Below are 20025 nucleotides of genomic sequence, written 5' to 3' on the forward strand. Positions count from 1 at the left end.
ACCAGTTTTCAAAGCTTAGTACTTTTACATTGGAAACAAGTACTACTTGGTACAAAAAGATTTTGTGTAAGTTAATGTTTTATAAAATGCTATCACTATATGATCCAGTTTATTATCTTTTTAGCAGATTTTGCTTGAACTGTCTTATGGAGAGAACTTGCATCTCTGTCAACAGTCACTGATTGTCTGTATGCTGTTCATGACTACATATTGGTTATATATCATGAAGAGTCAATGAGTATTTTTTAAATACAAATGAGATTATACAAATGCCCATGTCTAGCAAAGAGGGAGAAGGAACACTCCGCTCTATCTGTTTAATGAAATTTTGAATCTACATGACAGACAGACTGCATTCTGCAAGATTTATAGTTAACATGGCCTGCTAGCCAACTAACTATAATGTATCTAGTGAAGACTGTGATAAATAATAAAAACAGACTCTGAAAAAGGGTATGAGAAAGACAAGAAATTATTATTAACAGATAGGCGTGTTTCCCTCTCCACTAGCTAAACAGAGACACTTTCTCACCTCCTGTTGAATGGATTTTCTCCAGGTATGACATGGCTACTGTCCGGCCCTGCCAAAAAGCTGATTCGGTCATAAAAGGACCTGGCGGGAGCAGGTGGCTGCTGGCTCTGTCCGATGATGTCACCGGGGTCAGGTGCTCCACGGCAGTAGGGCTGGTTCTGACACGAACTTTGCAAACAGCAGTCAGGGTCCATACAGTCCACTAATCCATCTGCAAGCACAGAGAGAGCGCACCACTCAGGATGTCATCCCCTCCACTGATGACACGCGCTGCTTCGCAGACAAATGTGCTGCTCATTTCAGAACTGTAAGCGCTCTGCCACCCCACACATAATATGAATCCTACCGATTTGCACGTTTGAAATGGTACATTATGTTTGGTGAAAAATATCAAGATGTGTTCACTTAATCACACATACATTCATAACACCTTTGATTTAGTGCGCGACACCAAAGGTGGCATATGATCCTGGCTCCGCTTAGCTCACAGGCATTTGTCATTATGCCACAGCTTTTATGTATATCATTAAGAGTATCAATTGAACACTCATTTCTAAAAGTGAAGTGTGCACTTACGTGTCAGCTTGCATGATTACTCAGCCCCACTTTCTCGAGTCATAAATCTTTTTTTTTTTTTGCCCACAGTGACAAATGACTACTGATTAACAGGACTGAAATGGCTGAAATTCTGTTTGTGAATATACGTCACACTTCCATAGATGCACAGATCCATGCTTTTCTCTGGCAGACAGGCGGTTAAAATTTTGTGGAGAGATTAGTTCTCCCACAGGTGGAGCATGGAACTCACATAAAATGTAGTCATTCATCTTTGTTAGTTTATAAAAAGCAAGCGTACATCTGGCACATAGTCTGGGGGGTCATAAAGCTGCGTGTGATTGACACCCCCTGAACTAATCAGCAGGAAATGCATTTTTACAAGCCTCTCTGCTGACATCAATCAGAGCTCAGATCTCATTTTCTCCTCTCACGATTCGGAGATACTGTGTTATTTTTCATGGGAGTTGCCTAAGCAAGTGAGGGATTGTTATGAAATTGCTTCCTCATAACTCAAGCGGGGCATTTTTCTCCCTCTTTCCTTTGTTTGTTTGTGCTTCCATGGCTGGGAGTGATTTCACCGTGATGGCTTGACTGTCCAAACAGAGGTGAGGGTGCCCAGGTTTGTAGAGCAGAAGGGACATTTTCCTCAGCTCATGCCTTCGAGGTAGCCCACTCGTGCTTTCAATACAAATTATTTGCATACGGAAGGGTGCCTGCTGAGGGACAGAGAGTCCTACCGCATGGTGGGCGGCTCTCTCGAAAAGTCAAGTTCAAATATGCTTGGGGAAAAAAATGACAGAAGTCCTTTTTTAAGCTGAGTGGGGCATTGCAGCAGCCATTTATTTCCAAGTAAAACAGAAAAGGTTTTTTCCCCTCAGTATCCATCACATAATGGAGCACGTTTGTGCTTGAAGACATCTGATGAATAGGAAAGGGTGATGTGAAAAAGACAGGAGAGAAAATGTTACCACTTCATACAGAAGAGTGAGTCTGGACACTGCCTGCAGGTCCCATTGCTCTTTTACACACTCATTACCACTACTTCCTCTGCAAGGCCGTTCGGAGATTAAAGGCCAGCAGCCAAAATATACTTACCTTATCACAGCTCCTATAGGTGGGGAATGGAGATGGACCCACAGGAGACTGTTCATGCAAACACTTTTTTACACTGTCATGTGAAGTAACAGGAAAGCCCTCTAATATTCAGTTGGTGAATGAAAAAAGGAAAAATGTTCTAATTTTATCAGCAAGCAAATAATTTATCCTGCTTGATCAACAACTGGTTCACACCATAATTGACAATTTGAAATTATGCATTCATTACATTACATGACATTATTGGCATTTAGCAGAAGCTCTTATCCAGATCGACTTACAAGAGATACAGTTTTTACAATGTTATCTATTTATACAGTTAGATATTTACTGAGGCAATTGTGGGTTACGTACCTTGCCCAAGGGTACAGCAGCAGTGCCCCAGCAAGAAATTGAATCGGCGAGTCCTGCTACTTAACCACTACGCTACACTGCCACCCCCCCAACTGTGATCTATGCTTCTTGTTAGAATTAATATGCAGAAAAGTGACTGCAAGCACTAGGTTCGGTGATTAGCAGATGGGTAAAACTTCTGGTGGCACTTCAGTGATGGAAGTGTTGTTTTAGAGAATCTTAGAGGGCTCCTGGTTCTATTCCAGAGGACCGGTCCTCATCAACACCCGCACCGTGATTGGCTGTCTGCGGTCGGTGAAGGCTTTGACTCTTTCCCCTGCTCATCCATGCAATTTGCCTGACTGATTGCGGTCGTGCCGCATGTTGTTTACCAATCAAAACAATCCAAACAAACACGGAATGGGCCTCAATGCCCTTAATCCCCCGGGCTACATGTTTCTGGCATTGCCCTTACCTCCCTCGTTGTCCTTGCCGTCTGTACAGAGGGTCTCCATGGCGACGTCGCACCCCGCCCCTCTCCATCCAGACTGACAGACGCAGTGCCAGCCGTTCTGGTCCAGAGTACACCTCCCGTTGCTGTTGCATAACCCAGGGCACCCCTCTGTCAAGGCAATTACATCAATGAAATACACAGAGGAAGCAGAGAGAGCCAGCATGGGGAGAAATTATACCCTTCTCATTCAAACCAAACAAAAAAAAGAAAGAAAATAGAAACATATCAAAATATCAATATTTGGTGAACATATACTGACACTGAAGTTCAGACAGGCCTCGAGAAATGCAAGGACACCGTAATTTCACATGAGCGTAACAATGACTGGTTTTGTATAGTGTTCTTTGTGCTTCTATTTATTTCAATAAAGTTTTGTGATCAGACAGAATGCTTTAAAATATACACTACATTGACGGCCAGACATAATAAACAACCAAGACAGCTAACTCAGCCTTGCAGTATTCTGCAGGGCAATACTGGGGCAATCCACAATATATATTTTGGCATTTATTTTATTGGCTTACCAGCTCAGTTGACTGATTTTATAGGCACTGCGTGGTACATAATGGGCCACAGTTGCTTAACACCTTACTGTTCACATCAAATCCAATATAACCCAAAAATAACATGATAGGAATTTTCTCTGGCCTTAAGGCAACACAGCGTTCATGTGAAGTTACAGCACATTCAAAAATCAAAGCACAAAGTATAGTGAGGGTTTATTTTGCTGCCTCCACATCTATACTTTATGCTGAAATTACATTCCTTTTCACGGAATAAGCAAAGCCCAGGAAATAACTAAAGCAGCTTAGCATCTATTCTAACAGACATTAGGATTCAGGCTGCAAATGCATGGAACAGGACCAACAGGATTTCCAACAAAACGTAATAATCGCGTGTGTTTGACTAGTTAGGACGGACAAGAATGAGATACCAGAAAGGACCACAATAAAACATTGATAGACTGAACAAAGACACGTTTACGCCGTGCTTCAAGACAGAGAGCAAAGAGTGATTGTTTGTGACAATCTCCCTGGGGCTTTTGTTCCATTACCTTTATATCCTATCTTGTCTGCTATTATGGGTGGGGAGGAGGAAAATTTGGGAAAGAAAATTAAAATACTCAGAACTTATCTCAGCAAAGGATGTTTCAGACCGACAAACATATAGGAAAATAAAGAGGGAAAAAAAATGGAAAAGCAGAACTGCTTGCAGACACCGGGTAGTACTAGCACAGCATCAGATAAAGTGTTATTGTATATTGTGATTGTAGATTAGAACCTGAGAAATAAATCTATGATTTTGTGAGGAGTTGCGAGTTTAGTATGTGGTCTGCTGTATGTGGAACAGTTATTGTTTGTCTTTTTCTATCGATATGAGTAATATTATATTGAAAATAAGTAATCATGAGGAAGGTTGCATAATTTTTATTTTAGTCAGTTGAAATCTTATGACAAGATATATATGAGCAACAGAATGTGTTTTGTTTAGATTAGAAATGTACATGTTAAACACTCATGAAATTACATTGTGTATCTCTTACAGCATGCCCTTAAAAAAAAAAAAACCCTTACGAGGGCTGGTTGACACACTGTGTTTTGTCAGAAGAAATATGTTTGAAATGAATAACAATTAACCTGTTATTCTGAGGGAAATGTTGAGATACATGAACTTTGTTTTGGTACAAAAAAAAAAACCCACAAGTGTAATTCTTTCCTCCAAGGTTAAACAATGGAATGGCATTGGATTTCAGTGGTCAGTTACAAAAAAAATAAAGAAAAAAAAGAAAAGAGAGAAGTTAGAAAATTGAGAATGTTACAGGAGTTGCATAGAAAAGCAGGTTTGGAGAAAGTGTGAAAGCACAGTACCTTTTACTATCTTATCCAGATAGTGAGCTTGAGAGATGAAAAGGAGAAAGAGAACAGACATTTCAGTTGAGTGTTTCACAGAACAGGAAATTCGCTAGTCTCACACACAAGTAAATAGAGCAGAGCTGACAGATCCACAGGAGAGCTGCTGTGACGTCTTCACCACAGAAATGACAATACATCTCACACCGCTGAGCACAGTGCACTCCTGCTAGCGCTCTCCTTTGATGAGAGGATATGACTAATTCCAGTTACTGCTTCAGTTTTCAGAGCAGGGCTATTTTTAATGCAACAAAGTACATATTTTACTTCTCCACTATTGCTGTATATTGTAGCTGAACTAGCTCAGTCTAGCTGAAATCGTACCATAAAGCGTTAACTGGCCACAGTTACACATCTGGCTGGTGCTCATGGGGGGTGGTTCAGTGTGCCTGCTCTTGCCGTGAACAATAATATGTTGAATGAATTAAATTTGTAAAGGGTATTTAACCCCTTAACCATAGACCCCAGGACTCTTGTTGTCAGCATCCATCTACTATATTCTCAATATTAAACCGAATAATCCATGTTCACAAACAACTATGTTTAGTCAAATAAATTTTTCTTTTGAGATTGCTTGGTCTTGGGAGTACATTTTTCCTGCATGCTGTCACCCACATTGCCATCACAACAATCATTCTGAGTGTTTATCAAAGGTCAATTGCGTGTGGAGGCTTAATTTTGGGTCTACAGTCTTCGCTGTTCACATCGAGCGGTAATGACGAGAATCTTTGGCACACGTGTGACTGCTTACCATAGTAACGACCAGACATAATTCGCCGGGACCTGTCTCTGATGGGAGCAGATAACGCTTCCTCGGGAGCAATGCAATCAGATACGAAATGTACGGTATGAAAACAATTACAATCATCCCTGAACTCTGGCATCCCAGCAGCAATTCGCCCACCATTAAGCGGGCACGTTTTCTCATTTGCTCCTTTTCCCAGACAAGGGAAGAGCAGAATCAATCACCCCCTTATGGACATCATTGCTTCATTATTTATCTGCTGATTCTGCAAGCTATGATAAAAGTGACATTAATCTGTGAACAATTACACGTTATGTTCGCGGAGTTCAATCAGCTCTCCCTCCGAGGAAGAACAGGGCGCACATTGATTTACAATATCTTAATTGCCATTTAGAACACACCGGTTTTTATAGCCACATAGCTGCAGGTAAACCCACAGTAAAAAGAAATTGACTTACGTGCTTTAATCACGGCAGGAGAGCCTCGGCTTTATTAAAACAATGTGCACAAAAGGAGGCTTTGGGGTCATTTGCATGGATACCACTTCCCCTGTTTTATATGCAGAATTATTGTTAAGTATCACAACACTGTATATGTCAACTTTTCACTTAACCACCTCCTCCACTTCACTGTGTTAAGCTTTCGGCAGCACTGGCTGTAGGCAGAAAAACCAAAGAAGATGTACATTTTAATTGTTTAAATCAAATTGGTTACTGTGTTGTTGCTGAATAGAACATTATTTCCTCTGCCTACTCTGTCAAAAACCACTGTCGAAAGAAAAGTGCTGAATGCTTAACACATTTAATATCAGCCTTACTAAAATATAAAGTGTAAGCACCAGCAGTACAATACGCATGGACTACTATAGGAAAGTAAAAAAGAGACATAAAAGACAGATTCAAAGAAAGACATTGATTATAACAGCAGCAAAACAGAGGTGATGTGTTTATAAACAATTACTTTTTAGCCTTTATAATAACTGGTAAATAAGGAGAAGGGGGCACTGTAGTTTGAAAATATGAAAGGATTTAATCCATCAAATCACTAACTGAAATCCACAAATTCCAAAGAAGACTGTACCAGAGCATAAAGCAACATGACAGCCCCATTTTGAAACCCTCTGACTATGAGCTACAGTGGATATTACATCCATAAACAGTTGTACTTTGAAGTGAGGCTGATACAGGTCACACAAGGCTGGTCTGATACTGCCTGCTCTATAGCTGCAGGGCCCTGATGCTCAGCAACATGCCGGCCAATGGGGTTCTTCCATAGAAGACTGGGAAGGAGAAGAACTGGAGGGAGGAGTCACAGCCTGGCTTGGAACCAGACTATCAGGGAAGAGGTGGCTCCTTTTCACTTAAAGCATGCATTTCATGTTAAATTCTCTTTGAATACAATGTTCAGTTCATATTTGGAGGGATAAATGTAGCTGGTTTAAAAAAAGCAATGCATTTTTTATGTTGATATACTGGATTTGGAGACCACTTTTATACATAATGGATGTTATAATTGCATGCTTGAGGGCTATACAAAGATATTTGACTGTGAGAAGTTTGCACCAAAAAACACTTACAAGTAGATATATTTTCATCCATGTTTCATTTAGATGTTAGACTTTGCTCAGTATATGTTACAGTTGCGAAACATCATCAGTATATCAAAAGATTCAAGGTTAATCATAACAAGTCTACTTAATTTAAAGTAGTTTGTATGCATTTAAAAACTCGAACACTTCTGTTAATGAAGTGCACCCTTACATTGATGTAACCACTGCACATTGTTGGCTGTTGGTTGATGGGGTATAACCTAACTACATGTTGGTATATGCTGGTAGCTAACTGTAAGATACAGTAACTGGCTAACTGACCAAATAACCAAAAAAGGCAAAAAAAACCTGAAACCACTGTAAAACTATTTAGATATATAGTGTACAAAGTGGCTTGTGATAGAATCCAAAATGTTTTTTTTTGTAAATCTGTAAATAAAGTATCATGGGATTCATCCATACTTAAAATAATCCAAAAACAATTAATCTGATGCAAATTTGTATATGGACACTTAAAACTATTTATAGTTTTCTTATTTAAGTTATCATTTACTTCTTAATTTCTGTATAAACCCCACCAAGTGAAATGGTCAGTGGCATACAAACATTAACAGGAAAAAAATAAACCAAAAAATGCCACTTTTTAAAACAACAACAACAAACTCACAGATTTTACTCAGCATTAAAAAAAACCCTGAATGGATAAGTAAAGCTTCCCTCAAAAACTCAACATCCATGCGTCAAACAATAGTGAAGGCTGGAGATGCAATCTTTTTAAATTGCTGCAGCTGCCCCCATACAACATAGATGCCATGTAATGGGATTAAAGCCCCTTTGTTGAAGTGGAAGTTATTTAAAACCTGAAACAAGATGCTGTCCTTGTTCTGGGTTCGGGAAAAAGGGGAAATTAGCATTCTTTTTTGCCCCTCAGTCCATCTGATGTGCGACTGTTTCCTGCCACAGGTCACACAGGATTTAAAGAGTGGATCAGCAGCATTATTGAAACTGCGAGGATTAATAACATGAGGAATGCACATCATGATGTGGCTCCTAAATCACTCTCCTAAGGTCTTTGTATGCTGGAGCTCCCACTTTATTTCCTGGATACAGAGAGAGGTGCCACCGATAATTCAACAAAGGCCATGCAAACATGTGATTATGTATGATCCATAAGTTGTTTCGGGGCGAATGGGGCTTCTGTCTGTGGGGGCCGGGGGAGGATCGCGGCAGACTGAGTGAGTAATGGCCAGCTCATACCCCAGTTATTCAGACCTCCACCAGTCTGGCCAAGGCAGTGCAGTGAGGCAGTGGGTCAAAAGAGCCACAAGTGAGCGCAGATCTCATTATCTCAATGTGCAGGAGCTGTCACTACTATCAAAGGTTATTCCAATGAAAAGCTGCAAGATCAAAGTTCTGGCTCTCTGTTGCCTGCTTTAGAAGTTAACCCAAAGAGTCCCTTTGTTACAGAGCCATATAGGATGCCTTGGGGCCCTGAGGAGCAGGATGGACAAAATGCATTGATGCAAGTTTAGGTGAAAAAAAAAAAACACTTGGAAGACATAGAAGTTAAGGTCTGTCAATGATTGTCTCACTTTCTTACAGCATGTGAAATGTCCATGGCCAAACTGTTAAAAGCTGCCCTTTTACTGAGTCATTTGCAAAGAGATTAAGCATTCCGTATCCACATTTAATTTCACTTTCTGTGCTTACCTAGATAAAACATGTCATTTTGGAAATGAATTAAGACATAGGGCTATGTAGATGAGCTCTCCCTCCATTTCAAATGTGATGCCATTCTTTTGCTGAAGCCCAGTGTTTTCTATCTACTTGTTTGTAGTTTTCAGGATTTCGCTAAGTGCAAATAAGCTCTGTAATGATCTAATCTTCCAAAACCCCTGAGCACCATGATCCCCTGCTCCCAGCAACCTGCAGTTTATTAAAGGAATGCACAAAGCAACTTTTGATTAAGCAAACAAGGTGTGTCTTTGTGATTGTTAACGATCCCTTACTCAGCTACTCCAGTGTGTCTGAATGAAAAACAAATAGCTGTTCTTGGAACTTCAAGGCATTAGGTAGTCCCCTAGGCCAAGTTTCCATTTGAAATGGCTAAATGCACGTACGTGGAAATCAAAGAGAATCGATGGGCAAGGCTGTGTTAACGGCTTGTAAATACCACAAGGATTATCCCCTAACTTGCCTAACAGAGAAAATAAATTCTAAAATAATGGAAAAATTCAAAAGCTGCTTGACACAGCAAGCCTATTTGTTACTGAGAAACAGGGTTTTCAATTATCCCTGTTGACTAATTGAGCGCTGTGGTTTCCTGTATCCTACTGAGAGTTTAACTAAAACAAATGCATTGAATGATGTATTCTACTGTTGTTAATAAACACACTTGCCAAAAGACATGATTCACTTGATAATACACTTTTGGGATGAAATAATAAAAAGCAAATTCAATAAAACATTTTTTGTTGTTTATCTGCGTTATCTGTTATCGAGCTATTCTTCGTAAACAGCGTAACTCAGGGATTCACAAAGGCAATGGGAGTTTGCTGGCATTCTGTACAGCTTCTGAATAACGCAGCCACTGAAGAGACTCATAGGCAGCAATGCAATAACATTTCTGCTCCTATGCGATTTGTCTCTTCTCCACACAACCTTAGAAATGTCAGGGCTTTGATAGAACACAAAGGTCAAGTGTTATGTGGAGGCCACTTCACTCATTCCACCACAGGTAAATAAACCTGATCATAGACCTGCAGAGGTTAAGGGCTGCTGCTCCATCAAAAGCACTCAGAAAAAAAGGGGATTGGGGGATCAGAAACACTGCCAGTTCAAGGCACCGCCATGCACCCGTAAACGCCTCTGATATCTCGGCACTTAGAACTTTCTCTGAATTACGGGCGGCCTAACGCCAGCGGGATGTGGCAAGAACGTCCGCGGGGCACCTACCGATGCTGCAGTGCTCGCCGTTCCAGCCCTGGTGGCACTCGCACTTGCCGTCCTTGCACGTGCCGTGCTCCGAGCAGCGCGGGTGGCAGGCCTTCTGGTCGCAGACGGCGCCGGTCCAGCCCTCCTCACAGCGGCACGCGCCGCCGACGCAGACGCCGTGGCTGCCGCAGTCCACTGCGCACACCTCTGTTCCAAGGGGAGGGGGGGGGGAGAAGGTGAGCTCAGCACACAGTCACTGAGGAAATAACAGCTCTGTACACAAGAAGTCTGAATACATCATCTCCACGTACAAGGACCTTCACAGAATATAACAACAACACAAGATAAAACTGCTCAGGATACAATGGCACAAAAAAGCAAAGCAAAAGGACAGGATACAACAGCTCCGTGCATGGTAGCTCAGAATACATCTCAGGATACAGTACAGAAGTTAAATAAGCAACTCAGGATATGACAAGTCCAAATACAATAGCGCATAGAAGTGCATAGAAATAGCGCAATAGTGCAGTAGAACAAGGACCATTCCGGATGCAACTGTTCGGGGTACAGTGGAGATTTGGCACGCATGCAAATTGAAACCAGCAAGGAGATTCAGAGATTGCTCCTTCCATGTATCTGAATGGAATCTCTCCCCATCTTTTATTTTGTAACCCTGAAACAAAGGGCCTTAAAATGAATTCTTCGACATCCCCGCTCACAAACGATTTGCAATTCCTACCACACCATTGTGTTTGCACATCAAAATCAGAGAGCTAACCTGGGCGTTGGTGCACATAAGAGGGGGAGATGCAGGAGTGTGCTGTAATTGTGGCGCAAGGACATTCACAGAAGTGGAAGTGTTGCACTTGCCACAGCAAGAAGAGGCAGACAAGAGGGGGCCAATGTAAAGAACCAGCCTGCTGTGGTACAGACACCAAACAACCACACATTCAATTAAAAATGAATAATTGATAAGGAAATGTTCCTATAGCACTAATACAAAACAAGAGTTTGTATCAAACACTGGACCGGCATGAAAATCTTAGGTGTGTATTTTTGGGGAAGACTATTCATTTTGCTTTAAGCAAAGATGATGATAAATCATTTAAATGGACAATTCCTGCAGGTAAATGCACATTTCTGCCCGTGAAAACCTTTTTATTAAAATAGGCACCAAATCTCTGTTGCAGTAGGTTTATTAATGTTTTTGTCTTTAATAAATAAAAACCACATGGGGCAAGCAAGCAATTCTGTTTGTTGTGTACTGGGCTATGGACGAAAAAAAAAGTTTAAAGCAAGTTTCTGCCGTTTGCATTGTATACTTCTTCCATGTTGGTGTCATGCATTTTTTGAGTCCTTCATTCCTTTTCATTTTCATGCAACTTGCCAGGGAGACTAAACAAATCAGTTTTGTTAGGCTCTTGTTATCCCAAGAGGTTTCCCTTTAGAACAAATCCAGCTCTGATGGATTCCTGCATCCCACAACAACCTTACATTCAAATCAGACACGGGACAGGGGGCAGAGCGAAAACCAGATGACTCCTTAATGAGCAGGACAAAAGGTCAGCTCACCATTTACAGTCACTAAACATCTTTGAAGGTTACATCAACCACTTACGAAATGTCTCTCTGTTCAGTGCATTGTTATAAAAGGAACACTGTAATTACTGAATCCACAGGTGGTTGGAAAGTGGTTTTCAGTCTTTGGCAGTGACAAAGCAATGTTTGAGGCGTTTTATGAAAACCGCATGATATGCCCAGAAATCCATTCTTTGATCCAGACTGGGAGTCCTAATATCATTTCCCTGAGGGCTTCCCAAAACATTTAGGGAGTTCACCGAGACTTTGAAATGTCTCCACGACCACAAGAGCGACAGGTCTTTCAAGTGGGCTGCGCAATGTCCTTCCCAAAGGTCACAGGAGTCCTGCAAGTCTGGAAACAAGCCTGAAATGACTGCTTTTGTTTTTCTGTTTCCACTGACACGGCAAGGATATCAGACAGATAGATTTATGAATCCCAGAGGAATTCTGACTCATGTGGAACACTGGAGAGGCAACAGAACATTCACATACCAAGTTCACCCATTTGTATGTATTTATTTGTTATTTTCTTGTCTTCCTTTTCACTTTCTCCTTGTTACGGGGCCATTTTCATCCCCTCTGAGTGAAAGTTTTTTTTCCTATTAAGAGACCTTGGACGGTCTGATTAACCTTAGCACTCCAGAATATTAACTGGGCCCAGGGAGGGGACTGCTTGATTCTAAGGGCCCCCTTTTTCCATGAGAATCGATGTAATCAATTTTTCATTAGTGCAAAGGTGTTTATCAGCTTTTAGCACCCCCGGCTTCCAGCGGGGGGAAGTCGATCCACGGCACGCACTTATTAATTAAAGTGTGTTTAATTGAAGTGGAGTTGCCGAGCTAATTAATAGAAAAAGCCGCACTGCTGGGGTAAAGGATGAGGGCTGGGCTCAGGTGGGCCGACTCCGGGCTGGGATCACGCTGTGCCCGCGCTCTCCTTACTTATCCAGCTCCTTATCTCCACGTTAAATATTGGTCCAGACCTGAGAAAATATCAGCGGAGGCAATCGCGTCCGTTCTTCTCTCTTTTCTCCTTGGCTCCCGCGGTAAATGGCAGCTCGTTTCCCCCCGCGTTGTCTCGGGGAGAATGAACTTGGTTTCCGTCCTGTAATGGGCCGGAGAGCTGCATGCAGCGCCAGCGCTCCACCAGAGAAATTCTCAAACAGCAGGAGCTCAGAGTGTTTTCATTACTTTCATCATTACTTCCATCATTCCCCCCTTTGCTGCTGCTCATGCCAGACTTAATAGCCCACTTGCTCTATAGATAATGAATAAACATTTCAGTATAGTGAATGAATATGGGATAAAGACAGCATTTGGTGTAATAGTTACAGTAACGGAGCCTGGGCCTGTGGGCCTGGTCCTGCTCTCTTGAGCAATTCACTTTATGTATATTCCACTATGAATCCAGCTGCATATTTGTGGTATAGAATATGTAAAAAAATATTACTGTGGGAACAGTCCCACAGTTCCACAGGATACAGGAATCTGCTAAGTGAATAGACATTAATATCAAGCACATGTCAGGACATTGTGCTAAGAAGCGTCAGTTTGAACCTGTGCAATGTTTTATTTTCAGGCAGACAGATATTGTCAGCCAAGAGAGTAAAACAGACTAGTGTTAGGAAGAACTTGTTGACAGAGCACAATTGCTGGCAGCATTCAAGGTTCCAAAGCTTTGGAAATAAGTTCCTGTAAGCAAGCCCTTGGAGGGCCCTTCCTGTGCAAATCCAAAGGCTCTGTTTTCCACATCTACAGAACTGTTAAAGACCAATTAGGAACATTAAAACAGTGCCAGGAAAATTATCTCTGGATGAAGAGAAAAATAAAATAAAGAACACTTGGGAAAAAAAAAAAACAGTGCGGTAGTTCTTACCGACAGAACAGTCTGGACCAGTCCAGTTGGCATCACAGTTGCAGGTTCCACTCTCTGTCTGGTAGGCACCATGGCCCGAACACTGATCAGGGCACATGGTCTTGAGGATCTCACAGTTAGCTCCACCCCAGCCAGGATTACAGTGACACTCTCCATGGATACACACCCCATGCGCAGAGCAGGATGGGTCCAGGCAGTCCACTGTGTGAGGAGTGATGTCAGAGACAATCATGTCCTCCATGCAAATTATCATCTATATTTTCACAAACTTTATTCTTCTCATTGTTTTCATTTTGTTCTCATAATCTACATGTTTTGTTCATGTATAAGACCTCTGTGTATCTAACAGTAACCACACAGATGACCTGCAACTTGTTAAAATGTTCGTGATTTTAGGAAAGATGAATACATAGTGATTTTCTACACCTGTTAACTAGCATGGGTTGGACTGTACAACTGTTGTCTCAATGAATATGTTACAGCATGCGTAGAGACAACAACCACACACAAGAGACATTCAGAGAAACAGATGGATTCTTTTCCTCTTAATTCACTTTAACATGTTGGAGATGATTGGATTTAATTACTCATTCAACTCAATAACATTTTACACATTGGGTCAACGACCTGAAAATGTAATTCTGTTGAGTTAATTGCATTAGTCTCTGAACAGGGATCAATGAAATCAATTTGAGTGAATACAGCAGTTGGGATCTTTTCCTCTGAGGAAAAAAAGAATGCCTGAGTGAAGGTATGTTGAAAAAAAAAAACAGAATTATATTGGAAAATGTAAAACTAATTTAATCAGCTGACAACAGAGCAAATCCATTCCAATCTGCAATTACCATTACCACTGAATATAAAAATGCAGGTTGAGGGGGAACTAGGGTATCAATAAGGACATCAGAGTAATTATTTGCTTGGCGAAGTTGAACAAAGCAATTGTCTATGGAATGTTAGACCAGCATCTTCAGAAATTTGCCTTACAGTAAGTGATTACAGTCACAAAGAGCAATCGATGCCCAGTAAATAACGATTGAGGCCACTGGGGTTTCTTTTGTACAGTAAAATCCAAATAGCCTGAAATATAAGACTTCTAAAAAGGGGAAATGCAATTTATCGACCGGGAAGAGGAATCTAATTTTAGGAGGACCGGTCATTTTCATCGTAAAAAGAGTTCATTTATTGGCTCAAAATGCAACTCAGTGCACCTCATTAAGCTGAGATGAACTGTAGGGAGCTGAGCTGAGACGTGCAAGGCTTTCCTGCCAGGACGAGTACCGTGTGAAATGTTATCTTTATTTTGAAAGGGTGAAAATGACACTGAACACGCGCTCCATCAGCTCTCTCTCTTCAGTTCTCCACAGGACGGCGTTACCTTCCTCGCAGTGGTCCCCCTTGTAGCCGGTGTTGCAGACGCAGGAGCCCACGATGCAGATGCCGTGACCGCCGCAGTGGATGTCGATGCACTGGCTGTTGGGCACGTCGCACTCGGTGCCCTTCCACCCGCTGAAGCAAAGACAGCGCCCCCTGGAGTACTGACCATTCCCGCTGCACAGCACGGGGCAGGCGGCTGCACAGAACGGTGAATTACACATCGTTTCCGCTACAAGACACCTGCTCATTAGCGTGTGTTGCCCAGATGAGTGGATTTGCCTCTGCATACCAACCATATAATAGTGGATAGACTACGAAAACTACAATGGCAACAGTGGAGGAAAAGGGACCATTTTAATTGAGACAGTAACTGCATTCAGATTGTAAATGCTTGAATTGTTCACGCACCGAATCTTTCCAGAGATAATCACCAATTACACATTTTGATGTTAGGTGTCAGATGTGAGGGTTGAAACAAACATACCTCTTGAGCAGTCCGGCCCAAGGAACCCTGGGAAACAATGGCATGTTCCAGAGAGACATTCTCCGTTTCCATGACAGTTGTGCGGGCACTCCATGATGGATTCTGCAAAAAAAAGAAAAATTCAAATGCGGGCTGTAATGACTACTTTCAACATTACTAGGAGATGGTAATTCAATAGCTCTTTGTGCAGGGGGTTAACCTGCAGTTAGAGTTTATGATTATCCCATTTCCCTCTATATTATGGCAAACCAGTATATTATCAGGTCAAACTGTCAACCGGATTTTTAAAAAAATCTTTCCCGTTCTTCCGAATATGGGTACTTAGCAATCTTTCAATACCATTCACTAACTATAGTTTACATTCAAAAAAATTATACATAATAAAATGGGAAATGAATTGAAGACATTTTAAGCATCTTGAGCACACTGTGTAACATCTTCTGTGTATTTAAGGATAGGTTTGCTATCGCCCCGGCCATTTCACCCTCCCCTTCTCTTTCACTGCAAATGGTTTCAATTGGCTTGAAACCTATTAAATCATTTCTGAAACAGAACATAATGTACATCTACGGTCAAAGTAGATGCGCTGCTTTCAAATAGCTTCTGATTGCCTCTCACAGTGATGGTTTATTCAAGGTGAAGGTTGAAAACATACATCTTTTTTACCTGCACAGAGTTGTGCTGGATGCTCATAATGCTGTCAACACAGCCTGGCAATAATGACTTTTCACTTGTCAATACTTTCATATGATGGGGACAAAATAAAGATCCAAAGCACAGAATAACTCTAAGAAGATAATGAATGTTTCATTTCAAAGGTAAAAACATGACACTCTATCCATTCCCTACATCAGTGCTGATTGGTGAGCTACAAATAGGGGAGGTAGAGAACTTACCTTTATTTGATCATTATTGTGAGGCTGCTTTTGATCATTCTGTGCATTAACATGTCAATTTCAATAAAGATCACTCACTACCAGCTAATTCCTTTTTATGCATTTGACATGGCAATTTTAGTTATATTGTTATATATAATCATATAATAGCAACACACTATTTTTATGGAAGGTGCATTAAGGTACTGTAATGTACCTGTAATTGTATTGTTATGGAACAACTATACAAGAATCAATTAGTTGCTAATGGGTGCTTCTTAGATTGCAGAGGTGTCAGGTGGTTTAACTATAGCATTACTTTCATTAGTGTGTTGTAATAGCGTCACTGTGTTGCTGGGCTGTGGGGAAACTATGGACTGTGATATTTGCACAAAGTCTCATATGCTTTATAGTGAGGCTTCTCATGTCATTCAATAACGTTAATGCACCAGGTGCTTACTTTCCAATAATGTGATTCCAACTCTTTATTAAAGTTGGCTGCACTAATGGCTGAAGTGCATACAGTATTTAATAACCATGTTTGCTGAATTTGTTCCTTATACGCAAGAAGGTCCGTATTGCAATGACATCACACTCGTTCATCACTGCCTGGTGAGAGACGGTGGAGGGCTCATTACACAAGTGGCACTCACCAATGAAAATGGTGTTGTACGACACCTGCTCTGTATTCCTCCCGTCATTGTAGAAGGCCAGGTGCCAGACGCCAGAATCCAGGTACTGGATGAAACCAGCCTCATGAACATTTATGGAACGGGCCCTCCTGCCGCCACCCTCTGATTCAATCAAACTGCGCTTCTCTTTGGCAATGAGTCGGCTCCCGTCCAGCAGCTCCACAAAATCATACTAAAAAACAAACAGGAAGCTTTCAATAGTACCAAATCACAACACTGCTCTTGAGAACCTTACTGATAGATAAATTGTGCATCATCAAGATAAACAGTTATGCCAGAGAAATGTACATATCACAAAGGATGCATCCCAATCCTCAAATGGGTGAGGGACGTGAGTGAGCCAGTTCATAATTCATGTGACATCACAGAAGTATGTACTTGTGGGTATTTTTTGGGAGTGCATGATGAAACAAGAACAAATCCAAAAAAACACACGAAACCATGGAAACAGCAGAAGTGATGACATCCAGAAATCACATCCGAATCTTACGTAACAATGTTTTAACACTACACAGTTCTGAAAATCTGAGGCCTTTCCTGCACTAAACCTTCCCACTATTAGAGGCATAGTTTGTTATTTGAGGGGCAGTACAGGTAAAATCAACAGACAGAGGTAAAATTAAATACATCTGCGGGAAGTGACATTAGATGCAAAATATCAATATGGGCAAATGCACAAAACATTACAGTAAGGTGAGTCCTGCTCCTATTAATCTACCAGTTTTAGACTAGCAGTACAACAATTTAAATATTACTTGCTTATAATTGACCTCAGGGAGCTATCTACATTGTAGCAAAGGCAGTCCTTTGTAAATTTGGCTTTAATGAAGAAAAAGGCTAGCAATTGGTAGGAAATATCTTGGTTTTCTACCAATTGACAATCACCACTTGATAACCAGACAAATGTCAAGTTAATCTGAGATTAGTTTGAGCCTTGATATCCAGTTGCAATCTTTTTGTGAATCACTCTGCAGGAGCACCTGGAAAATCATGCATACATGTAAATGTGCATACATGTCAGTTTTTTGTCACAATTTCTGTTTACTTATCATTACAGTATTTGTTGGTGTCCCTGTGGTTGACTCAAACTCTCGTAAAATTAAAAAAAATTTAGTTAGTGCAATAGTGCACTGTGGGATGCCAAATGAAAGGGATCCCGGGATACAACTCCAACATCTTGTACACTCGCTGGACAAAATGGGGGAAAGAGAAAGTTTTTTTTTTTTTGCTGACTGTGGTATCCTTGACCACATGCCTTGGCGGCGATTTAAGGTTAAGTGCTTAGGGCTAGTGAGAAAACATGCAGAGAGGGACGCAATCTAACTTTAAGTACCCAAATGACATACACAAAACATTCAATGTACTGAAGCAAAAGTGTCATTAATGTGTGCCCTTATTAGTACTTTTTAACATGAAACACTTGTTCCAGTATTGGATATTGTTGTAGAACAGAAATGCGTAATCGGCTACTCAAACTTGGGTATCCCTGGCTGATGTATGTACCCCCTTCCCTGGCAGAACAAAGCCAATTTGTTCTGACTCTGTCTCAGTCATTGTCAGAAAAAGATGCACACAGTTCTGAACCCGGGCTGTAAGGATCAGCCTGGGTTCAAAATGAGTGTGTTAACATCTGAGCCACTTGGGGTCAAATTTGTTTCACTTATACATGTGCAACCAACACCTTTTGATTACTTATATTTGACAAATGAAATAAACATCAATATTAGCATCATATTTAAAATTGACATAAAATTTAAATTATTTAAAATATTAAAACAATATAAATTCATCCTTTTATAAACTATTTTTTCCAGAGGGTTGAAATAAGGTGACCTTTTATTTCCTTTTCTTTGCCTTGAATAACGAAGAATCATCCATATGAATATTTGCGATAAGAAATGTTCACCTCAGAACTGTAAAAGAAATGGCAAACAAAGTCCATTAAAAAGGCATTTGGTATCGACCGTTGCGTGAGCAAAGGGCACATAATCTTTCAGTCCTCTGCATCTTTATACTTTGGACAACACAGTTTTAGCGACGGAGGGTGAGAACAATTCGCAGATAGTGGAAACCTTTTAAGGAGGTTGACAGATGCGAGTTTCTTTCTACTGGAGAAGAGACGAGATGGTAATGAAGGGGGCTAAGCTTTCATGCCTTAATTCACAAGTAAGTGTATACATCAGGATTATCTGGTGTGAAAGCTCCTTCTCATCTTAATCTCACAAAGGGGAAGCAATAATGGGCCAGAGGAGAACACACCAGCCCTCTTACTGCAGCTTTAACTGCATGGCCAGAGCAATTTGAAAAACTACCTTTAAAAAACGCCTTTAAGCTTTCCACATTCAACTGTATATGATGCCTTGCATGAAATACAGCTGTGCGCTTCACTTTACTGAGAGGCTTATAGGAATGTATCCAACAATATATCCCGCAGTGACCGCTTCAGAGGAAGCACTGATAGGATGAAAGAGGAGAAAAGATAACCGGCAGAAATTAGGGAGGAGGAATCACACAGGGCGAAAAAATCTGAAACCCTGAACTCTGACCCCGTTTTCATTTCTCTTCTGATGACCAACATAGCTTCAACTGCTGATGCCTTTCAGACTTGCTGCAGTTAAGCCTTAATTTTTTTTCATGATAGACTTTGCTATTGATAGTGTGGAACATTTGCTACCAATTACCTGAGAAATGTAAGGTATGTCTTTTATTAAGCGTCTTGGTTTGTGTGGAAGAGTATTTCTGCCTTGTATAGCCTTGGAAGGGCAACCCCTTATTGTCATATATATATTGGATTGTCTGTCAGGAGTGACCTGACATGCCAGTTCTTAAATTAACAAATCACTTTGCTCAGAGGCTGCTTTATTAAAGCTGAAGAAATTTAAAGAAGCTAAGGTTTGATGAATTAACTCCTCAAAGCCATGACAAAATAGTACTCCATTTGCGACAGTCTTGGCATCCAAGAGTTTTTTTT

At 40.9% G+C, this 20025-nt stretch overlaps 1 protein-coding gene across 17 annotated transcripts in view; it reads right to left on the bottom strand.

The window, feature by feature from the left end:
• The window catches only part of si:dkey-237h12.3 (teneurin-3), a 253189-nt gene that overhangs the window by 35212 nt on the left and 197952 nt on the right, over positions 1-20025 (bottom strand). For 10 of the 17 annotated variants that reach the window (XM_036551907.1, XM_036551909.1, XM_036551908.1 and 7 more), the window contains 9 exons: positions 17016-17226; positions 15488-15589; positions 15005-15199; positions 13627-13827; positions 10192-10377; positions 4901-4927; positions 4087-4107; positions 2994-3140; positions 533-743 (listed from right to left, as the gene is read on the bottom strand). In XM_036551907.1, coding sequence (XP_036407800.1) covers positions 533-743; positions 2994-3140; positions 4087-4107; positions 4901-4927; positions 10192-10377; positions 13627-13827; positions 15005-15199; positions 15488-15589; positions 17016-17226 — 1301 coding nt within the window. The remainder of the gene's footprint in view (positions 1-532; positions 744-2993; positions 3141-4086; positions 4108-4900; positions 4928-10191; positions 10378-13626; positions 13828-15004; positions 15200-15487; positions 15590-17015; positions 17227-20025) is intronic. The other 7 variants (XM_036551920.1, XM_036551916.1, XM_036551923.1 and 4 more) reach the window with 3 other exon arrangements.

Source organism: Megalops cyprinoides, chromosome 18 (genome assembly GCF_013368585.1).
Source record: "Megalops cyprinoides isolate fMegCyp1 chromosome 18, fMegCyp1.pri, whole genome shotgun sequence".
Classification (NCBI taxonomy): domain Eukaryota; kingdom Metazoa; phylum Chordata; class Actinopteri; order Elopiformes; family Megalopidae; genus Megalops; species Megalops cyprinoides.